Source organism: Bacillus rossius, chromosome 1, assembly GCF_032445375.1.
Source record: "Bacillus rossius redtenbacheri isolate Brsri chromosome 1, Brsri_v3, whole genome shotgun sequence".
Lineage (NCBI taxonomy): Eukaryota > Metazoa > Arthropoda > Insecta > Phasmatodea > Bacillidae > Bacillus > Bacillus rossius.
In genome coordinates, this window is record NC_086330.1 from 74,150,719 (window position 1) to 74,160,779 (window position 10,061).

The window sequence follows — 10,061 nt, forward strand, 5'->3', positions numbered from 1 at the left end:
GCTGGCACTGCTGGCAGCGCCGCACCAGGTCCCGTACGTCCCGCGTCACTCCCGGCCAATGGAAGGTCTTACGGATGTCTAACTGGGTTTGGTGCGCACCCGGGTGTCCCGCCAGCTCGTGCGTGTGGTGGAAGCCCATGACCTGCTCGCGTACACCGAGCGGCACATGAAGACGCCAGGCGTCCATGTCCCCTGGTACCCGGGTCTCCAACACCCCGTCCACGCACCTGTGGTAGGGGTGAGCCTGCTCCCCACATGACCGCACCTCGGCCTGTGTGGGGTCGTCTGTCCGCTGAGCCTGTTTCACGAATTCCACTAATTCACTCAGGGTCTCCACAGGCAAGACGGCGGGATGATCGGGGGCCCTTGGGATGTGAAATAAAGTTACGGGCGCCTTCCCCGGAGTGACCGGCGGCGCGGCTCCCTCTGGCGGCAACAGCCCCTCCCAGTCCTGGTCATCCTGAAACGTGTTGTGTGGGTCGGGATGGCGCGACAACTCGTCGGCGAACTGGTTGTCCCGTCCAGGGACGTGCTCGACCGCGAAGTCGAAGTTCTGGAGCATCAGCGCCCACCTCGTGAACTTCGACTTGCGGCCCTGGGCGGAGTCCAGCCAGCGGAGACACTGGCTGTCCGTCCGCAGCGTGAACCGGCGGCCCTCCAGGTGGTGGCGGTAGCGGCGCATAGCCCAAACGACGGCCATGCACTCCTGCTCGTTCACATGGTACCGCCGTTCGGGCTGGCCGAACTTGGCGCTGGCGTACTCCACCACCCGGCGCACGCCTTTGTCCCCCACCTGGTATAGGACGGCCCCCATCCCCTCCTGACTGGCGTCTGTCTGAAGGAACAGGGGAAGGTCAGGCTGCAGACGGGCGAGCTGGTGGCACTCGCGGAAGTGCCGTTTCACCGCATCCAGGGCGGCGTCCGCTTCGCTGGTCCACTGAAACCGGAGCTTGGGTGACAGCAAGTCCGTCATTGGGGCTGTGATGCTGGCAAAATGCGGAATGAACGAGCGCAGCCAGTTGAGAAGGCCCATCAACTTCTGCAGCTGCTTGCGGGTTCGTGGGGCGGGTTTGGACTCAATAAGGTTCAGATGCTTTGGCAGAGGGCGGCAACCCTCCACGTCCACCATGTGCCCTAGGTACTCCAGTTCAGCCGCCCCCACGTGGCATTTCTGGGGGGCGCACGTGAGGCCGTGTCTGGCCAGCCGCTCAAGGACCAGGCCGAGGTGCCGGGCGTGGTCCTCCCACGACCGTGACCAGATGATGACGTCATCCAAGTACGCGGCGGCGAACTCGCCCGCGTACCCGTCTAACACACGCACCATCATGGCCTGGAAGGTCGCGGGGGCGTCCATCAGCCCGAACGGCATGGCACAGAACTGGAAACGCCGGCCGTCAGGGGCAGTGAACGCGGTCTTCGGGCGGTCCTCTGGACGTACGGGCACCTGCCAGTACCCGGACTTGAGGTCCAGGGACGTGAAGATGCGGGCGTCGCCCAGCCCTGCCAAAGCGTCTGTTATGTTGATGAGCGGTGGTGGGGCGGGTATGGTTACTGAATTGACTGGTTTGAAATTCACACAAAAACACATGGAGCCATCTTTCTTGTTCGCCATGACAATCTGGCAGTTGTATGGCGACTCACTGGGTTCGATGACTCCATTGCGTAACATTTCCGTGATCTGGGTCTGGATGACGTGCCTTTCAGTGGGTCCGAACCAGTATGGTTTTACGAACTGGGGTTGGTGAGGTCGGGTGGGGATGGTGTGTTCCGTGGTTGTGGTACGGCGGAGCATATCTGTGGCCGCAAACACCTGTGGCTGTTGAGACAAGACATTGTTTATGAGCTCTACATGGGCAGCGGGCACACCATTCCTCAAGTCCACGAGCGTGATGGGTGTCCCCTGTTCAGCGGGTGGCCGATAGCCCAGGCTGTAAACTGTGCGCCGCTCGTGGTGGCCAACGTGCAACCTCCCCTCCCTGACCTCCACAGTGGCGTCCTCCTGCGCCAGCCAAGGCAGTCCTAGGATCAGTGTCTCCCGTAGTCCCTCTACTACTAGTGCTGTTGTGTGACTAACATGGTCCCTGATAGCAATGGTGATGTTCGCGCGACCGACAACACGCGCTGTCGCCCCCTGCGTCGCTAACTGTACCTCCTCCGCACCTGAGTCAATGTCCCGTACGCTCGAGCACTGAGCCGACACATACGTGTGGCTGGCGGCCGTGTCGACAAGAGCATGCACCGGCTGTCCATCCATCCTGACGGGAATCCGGAGTAAATGCCCCGCCCCAGGTCCCAACTGCCCTAATTGGAACGACTCACCACACTGCTCCCGGGGCGCTGCCGCTGCCGTCAGGCGGTCCGCAGGTGCTGCCGGTGTCGCCGGGGCCACCTGGTGTCCGGTGCTGCTCGCCGACGACCCGGTGCGGGCCGCTGACGAGTCGGGTGCGCCGCGCCTGTCCGTCCTGACGGGGCGTGCCGGTGTGTCAGCGGACACCGCAGGTGCTGCCGGTGTCGCCGGGGCCACCTGGTGTCCGGTGCGGCTCGCCGACGACCCGGTGCAGGCCGCTGACGAGTCGGGTGCGCCGCGCCCGTCCGGCCTGACGGGGCGTGCCGGTGTGTCAGCGGACACCGCAGATGCTGCCGGTGTCGCCGGGGCCACCTGGTGTCCGGTGCGGCTCGCCGACGACCCGGTGCAGGCCGCTGATGAGTCGGGTGCGCCGCGCCCGTCCGTCCTGACGGGGCGTGCCGGTGTGTCAGCGGACACCGCAGGTGCTGCCGGTGTCGCCGGGGCCACCTGGTGTCCGGTGCGGCTCGCCGACGACCCGGTGCAGGCCGCTGACGAGTCGGGTGCGCGGCGCCCGTCCGTCCTGACGGGGCGCGCCGGGGTGACAGTGGAGGCCGGGCTAGGGTTCCGGGGACAGTGGCCAGCCATGGCACTACCCCCTAGCGGGCGTTTCCCGACGTGGGGCCGCCCGCCCCACGGGCTTGCCAGACAGCTGCCCGCGTGGGACAGACGTCGTGCCAGTGGTACCGCTCCTCACGGCAGTACTTGCAGCGCGGAGCCCCCTGGTTTGGTGCCCCGGTGTTTTCCCTGGGTGCGGCACGTCGGGGCGGCTGCTCCCCCTGTTGCCTCGGCACTGGCTCCACGTACGGTACCAGAGCCCTGGAGTCCCCGGGGGCCGCTAACATCGGTGGCGACGCTCCTGGCCGTCGGGTGGACGGCTCGCGGCTGCGGCGGACAACTTGCACGTCGCGCTCCACCTCGTTCGCCAACCGCACGAATGTCTCCAGTCCCTTGTCGGTGGCGGCCCTAAGGAATGGCCGTAGTTCGGGCAGCATCAGCTGGACGACTACCCCTAGCATGCTGCTGTCGTCCTCTCCTTCCGCCAGCCGTCGGTGGAGCCGCGCCTTAGACCTGATGAAGGCCTTAGCGCTTTCCCCCGCCTCTTGAGGCCGGCAGAACAGTGACTGTTGACACCGGGCCCGGGCACGGGCGTCGTTGAAACGCTCCTCCAGTCCGTTGGCGAAGTCACCCCACTCCATGCCGTATTCTCCAGATGTGGTCCACCAGTCAAGGGCACACCCCCTCAGCTGATCGCATGCCTTCTCCGTCCACTCATCTGTAGGAACCGCGTATCTTGCCAGCCTGTCTCGGCATGTCCGCAGGAACTTTGCGGGGTCCTCGTGCTCCTGCCCTCCGAACTCCGGCAGTTTGAGGGTGCCGCCGGGGCGCGGTGCGACAGGGGCCGCCGGCATCGCTGACGGTCTGTCCAGCGCGAGCTCGCACGCGCGGCACATGAACAGCCCATTCCGGAAGTTGAGGAACTCCCGGGCCTCGGTGCACGAGCGGTGCCTCACGGTGCCGCAATGGTGGCAGAACGCCACCTCATCGGGCCGCCGATGACATCCCCTTGCGCCGCACTTAATTGTCGACGTCGGCCCTGGTTTTCTGTCGTCAAAGTCTGTTTTGTGCTTCCTCTCTGTGTCGCAGGTACAGGTGACGAAAATCCCTGCCGCGGCATGATTTATTGGCAACCCTGGCAGGAGGCATGCGTGGCATACCCCTTCCATGTCTATGCTTATCGCTCCGTCACGGCTCATGTTCGTGCTCATGTTCGGCGCGTAGCAGCTGCGCAGCTGCGCCACCTGATCCGTGTGCGAGGCGCGCGAACTTCCGCTCCCACAGCCGTTATCTCGCCTGGCGCGTAACTTGATGCGCGTCTGGCGTGTAACTTGACGCGCGTCTATCGCCAGGTGCCCGCTCCTTTGGCTGTCTGCGCGTCGCGTCCGTTTCCGCGCGATTCCCGACTTCCTACGCGAGCCCTTACTGGTACACTAATTTGAAGTATAAAATTTGAAAAATTTGAGAAAAAATTTGAAAAATTTGAAACAAAATTTGGAAATTAATTTTTAGAAAATGAAAGCCACACTAGTCGGGCGCCAATTTGACGCCGTCCCCACTACCCCTGATTACTTAGACGTGATTTTGTTCAGTTCGTGATCTCAGGGAAGGTTCGGCCTTGTGGCTAGAGGTAGGGGTCAACGCAGTAGGGCCCCCCGAGCTGTTGAGGCCACTCGGGACGCCTGAATAATAACACAAAACTTCTTCAGATAGTTGGTGAATTTAATACAGCACAGCCCAATACATGGTGCTGCCCGTTCTGGCCGTAACGGTTTGCCCGACGCGACTAGTCACACGCGCAGCTCACTTCCTCAGTGGCGGCTCACGATTCTTATGCACGTGAGGGGCAGACTCGTTTACGTGATGCGAAAATTACAAAAGACACTCTGACATGGCACACGATATTTTGAAGCACAATACACTACACTAATACCTAGCTCTGGATTAAGTTTGGTGGCGCACTGCCGTACGACGGTGATACATAAGCCCTGACATGACGAATTACACTTAGGCGAACAACTATTCCACTAATACATTACACTTGATAAACTGGGCTAGCAGCACGTAGGCCCGTGTCTCCGGCGACTCTACGTGGTGTCTAGGTGTGTCCCAGGGACTGAATCGTTATTAAGTCTGATAGCACGTGTCGCCTGCTGGCTGCTCCGTGCGGGCCAAAACTAAATAGCCGGTAGGCTAGGTTGGGCGTGAAGCGCCGACGTAAAACCACATAATCTCCCCACAGTACTTACGTATGACGTGGAACACTCATCTTGAGCACTGATTGAATTAAGTTAAGTACCTCATGGTAAATTTAGGCCGACCGCGGAACTGTACGTAAAAGGTTGAAAAGAAATTACACTATGGAATACTACATGTCGGTGAATGCAAAGGTTGAAGGTTCCGCGTTGCGCGCAGGCTGCCGGCCTGGGTGAGCTCTCGAAGGACACTGCCTGTGTCGACGCGCGCGACCCCCCTCCCCCGCCAGCCCTCCCGCGGAAACGTGTGAATTTCGCGGGAAACTGAACCGGCCAGGTTCGGGACAAATCGCACAGTGAAACATGGTTTTGCAAAGACTGAATTATTAATTAATAAAAAATAATGTTTAATAAAATCCTGTGGAAAAACATAATTATAACAATTTGTTGTAGTGCGGCGGAAGGATATGCCACACCCGGCCGGATCCTTGCGCCGGTGTAGCACTCGTTGTATGGCGTTCGCCTCGTCGCACGAACTGCACTTTGCTGCGCGCACGGGCGCGTTCGGTGCACACGCTTTTGCGAGACGTTTATGAGGCATAGCGGTCTATGCGACAGAGGAGCATTGGCGGTCGGCGTCACATGTACCTGAAAGAAAATAAAACAATTCAGGGAACACAGACGATGCTAGTGTTTAGACTCACAGCTGGCCATGTTGGTTGAGCTGTATGGACTCCTGGTTAGCAAGCCAAAAGTCCAGGGTTAGAACTACAGCCGAGTAGAGGATTATTGGAAAAATAAGTTCTCCTTGGGTTTAGGACAGGGTGTTGTGTTGTCCCTTCATCTCCATCCTGCAGAAAACAACTGTAGAATCACATTGCCAAGAAAACGACAGACATGTCGGGGTCTCCACCAATGTTGTGGTGTCTGTGGTACCATATGCTTATTATGTAATCAGAAAGAATCATTATCAAAGAGATAATAAAAGTAGGTAGGTACCTATTTACTTTCACAATATCATGGACTAAATAATGATACAATGCTATTGGCACCCAGGGCAAAAGGAAAATGGAGGAGGGGAGGTGGAGAATCCTTAAGTGCTGGTTGTGTATGAAAAAAAATATCTTATGGGTACATTTACCCTGATAGTAGGATGAAAATTAAAATTTATTGCTAATATAATTCATGAGAAATCTTACAAATCAAGAGATACATGTAGGTCGCATTTATAGCTATTTTATTAAATTGTGTGGTTTGAAAGTTTTACATTACGTTGTGAGGACCCCTGGGTCTCGAGGGCCCTGTGGCACCTGTGCCATGCATGCACAGTCTGGTAGCAAACTGTTTTACTACTGCATGGCATGGAATAACGTTTCAATCTTACTTGAGATCATGGTTTACCGGATCAACTTGACTACACATTCAGGCTAAGAAATCTATCTTCAAGTTCATCCACAGTTTGCCACTGTCTTAATTCTACAGAAAAATTTGCTAATGATGCCAGGGGCGCTAATCTGTAGGATTCGCAAGTGTGGCTCGCGGATATTTGCAGGGGAGGCTTGCGCGGCCGAGAGTTTTGCGTGTGGGTTTTAACCAACACGAATCATCTCTGGATATGGTGCTTGTATGTTGTGCACTTAACATATGTTGTCCTATACGCATGCAATAAGCTGAAAACTTTAAAATATACAAATAGTTACATAAACGTCTATGTTTATCAACCCCGTTTCACAGTCACGATTTTTCAATTGTAAGTGGGCCCCCTAAGTGAAGGGCTTCTTAATTTCAAGGGGGCCTCCCCCCCTCCCCCCCTCAGATCAACGCCAATGAATTCATGCACGTACAGGACAACCATGTGGCTCAAAAGTTCATTCCGCATTGGAAACTAGCCTCCCTAGGCCTCTAATTATTTGGCTTCACTTCACGTGACAGCCATATTTGATGGTGGAATCCAAGATTGAGGCATATGGAATTTACTATAATTAAAAATGGTGGAATCTTAAGCCGACAACCAAATCCATGCCCATAACAGAGGGCTAGAAGGGACTATCATAACTACGCATCTCTCACGCCCGTTGCCTGCAATGAAGTATGGTAATGCCAAAACATAACATACAGTGTTTACAAGTGGAAGGAAAATACTAATTTGATGCTCAAAATAAAAATATTCAGCATGGTATCAGGAAAGTGTCAAGATACTATGATCACACGATAGCACATTAGTTCTGCTGGACTGTACACAATTTAAATTGAAATGCTTACCTACAAGTTAAATTCATTTAGGTCATTCTTTCTCCAAGCTTCAAAAACTCCAAATATAAGTTCTGGACTAGCTCCTGACATTAGCCTTATTTTTAAGTCCTGCGAGAGAATCCCAACCTGTAGCAGCTGCCTTGCCAAACATTTGAGTGATAATTAGGGACATGAAAGCAAAGTAGACTAATTATGATTAGCACATTCCCTAATCATGTCCTGGATGAACCCAAGCCAGTAATACAAAGTGAGAATACTCCCCCCCCCCCCCCCCAAATCCAATAATTTGCTACCCAGTCCAACCCTGGTGCTCGCCAGGAGCATATTGTTCAGGATAGTTTGGTACAACCTGGAGCAACAAGTGTGAGAAATAACTGTTAAGTCCTAGCAACAAGTTCACAGACAGCATGTTTAACCGACTCTCCATGGTCGCTCCTACCCATTGCCTTTATATTCTAAAATATCCTGGTCCACCTCTAGGGCTCGAGATTGTCTAGTCTCGAAACCGCCGCAGTGTGCCAAAGTCGGCTTGTATTGTGCTGATGCTCTGTTGCCCCCTGGCATGTGCTTCACATTGACATTTTTGGTCCCCTAACACCTTCAAAAAAAGGTAACAATTGTATTTTGGTTATTCTGGACATTTTTTCGAAATTTGTGTTGCTAATCCCCTTAAAGAACGTGAAAGCAAACAGTATTGTTAAAGCCTTACGCGATCAGGTATGGAAATTTTTTGATGCTCCTGCCATGATCACGTGTGATAACGCACGTTACTTCCGCTCTGTACTGTTCAAAGACATGTGTTTTCAATGGGCCATTAAGCCTATTTACAGTAGTCCTTACTGTCCCCAGGGAAACCAATCCGAGCGAGTCAATAAAGTGCTTAAGAGCATTCTTACTGCTTTCTACAGGGATGATCAGTCGCTATGGGACAGCGATCTTGATTTTATCAACGTAGGCCTTAATTCAGCTGTGCATTCCGCTACTCGGTTCCCCCCTTCAATTCCGTTTCTAGGTAGGGAGCTTACCCACCCCCTCCTTAACCTATGGGGACTGCCGCCCCTGGAGGCTGCCTCGGATGGCGAGTCACTGGAGGCCGTGCTGGACAGTGTGGCTTGCAATCTCACGAAGGCTCGTCAAGCAGTGGCTAATTCATATAACGCTTCCCGGAAGCCCCATGGCTTTTCTGTTGGACAGTTGGTCCTTGTAAAGAATTTTGTGCTACCTAATTTAGCTTAAAAGATTAATGTTAAATTAATCCCACCATTTTTGGGACCCTTTATAATAGACAGATTCCTTGGTGAGAACACTGTCTTGATGCATAGTACTTCTGGATCTAAAAAATTTAGAAAGGCCCATGTGTGGCAATTAAAAAAGTTTAATGCATAATTAAAGGGTTTGCTGTTGTTTTGGCGTGCGCGTCTGGTTTTGTGTTTCTTTTTTTTTCAATTTGGTTTGGTTATCGTTCCTCCCCCCTCCTTCCTCGTCGCGGATGCCGTGCCCTCAAGAGGATCGGCGCAGCTACGGACCTGAGGCTCCTCCGCCTGCCCGCTCCGTCGTGGTCACTGGTGCCCGCCCGCTATGCGCTGCGTCTACGAGGCCGCCCGCCTCTTTCGCTGTCTGAGTCCGTGGATGCGTCCATGCGTCTCCGTCATTCGGAGTTCCGCATCAGCATGCTGCTGTGCGGCTCTTCCCTGGCTCGCCCTGAGGCGCCTACTGAAGTCGCCGCGGTTGATGGATGCTGTCCCTCGGTGAGCGAGCGGCCGGCTGCTCTGCCGTGCTGGTGTGCCGGCGTGCGGGCGTGAGACTTCGTCCCGCCAGCCTGGAGCCGTGATGCATGCCGCATTCGAGCCTGTACGATGGCAATGGCACCTAGAAGCCCTCGTCCCCTGTGAGCATGCAACCCGCTCGACAGGGGAGCGAGGTGAAGAATCGACCCTGCCAGGCGCCATCGGCGTCAGCTGTTGCGGGGACGCCTGCTTCGGTTACGTCCGGAATTGCGCCTGTCTGTCGACGTACGAGCTTGAGAGCTCGTTGCTACAAATTGTAACAAAAAATGAACTTTCCTGGGACGTCCCTCAAGATCAAGAAAAGTCTTCAGCGCTGAAGATGCTCCCTTTGGTCGTTGTACTAGACCTATGTAATCCTTCAAGAATCTTTGGCCATTATATACGGCGTGTAAACTTTGTATGTTTAGACTTAGACTGACAGTTGAAATTGTGTTCGTCATGCAAATAAACATTATCATTACATTACAGTAACATTATGAAGATGGAGAAGATGGAAAAGGGCGGCGGGTACCGTGGTTTAAGGGCAGGGGAGTTGTAGCGATTTGAAATGCGCGCGTCATCGCGGGCCTCCGGCACTTCGCTCCCCTCATCCTTCTCCCTCCTTTTCCCCCCCCTCCTAGTGTTTGTTCAATTTGTACTCGTTTCCCCACCCTTTCAATATGCGCATGCGTGCGCTGCGGCGCGAGTTTATAAAATATGCGGCAGACATGTTGAGGGCCTTCTTCTACTGGTAGCCTTTGTCAGGCTTGGTTGTCAGCAGTAGCTGACCAGCTGTTAATTTCACTAGCATGTAGTCCGAGAGCTTCGACTTAGTCTTCGTGCGTGTGCGAACTCAGGGGAGAAATGTAAGTTGAATCGAGTCGTCAGTGAGGCGGTGGCCCTCACCCTAATGTAGAATCAGTTATGTTTAAATTTGTTCTGTCT

At 54.6% G+C, this 10,061-nt stretch overlaps 1 protein-coding gene across 1 annotated transcript in view; it reads right to left on the minus strand.

Moving 5' to 3' along the window:
• The window catches only part of LOC134537772 (beta-1,3-glucan-binding protein 1-like), a 68,168-nt gene extending 65,221 nt beyond the window's left edge, over positions 1-2,947 (minus strand). Inside the window, exon 1 of the mRNA XM_063378555.1 lies at positions 2,320-2,947. Coding sequence (XP_063234625.1) covers positions 2,320-2,932 — 613 coding nt within the window. The 5' untranslated portion in view covers positions 2,933-2,947. The remainder of the gene's footprint in view (positions 1-2,319) is intronic.
• Positions 2,948-10,061: the final 7,114 nt, after the last annotated feature.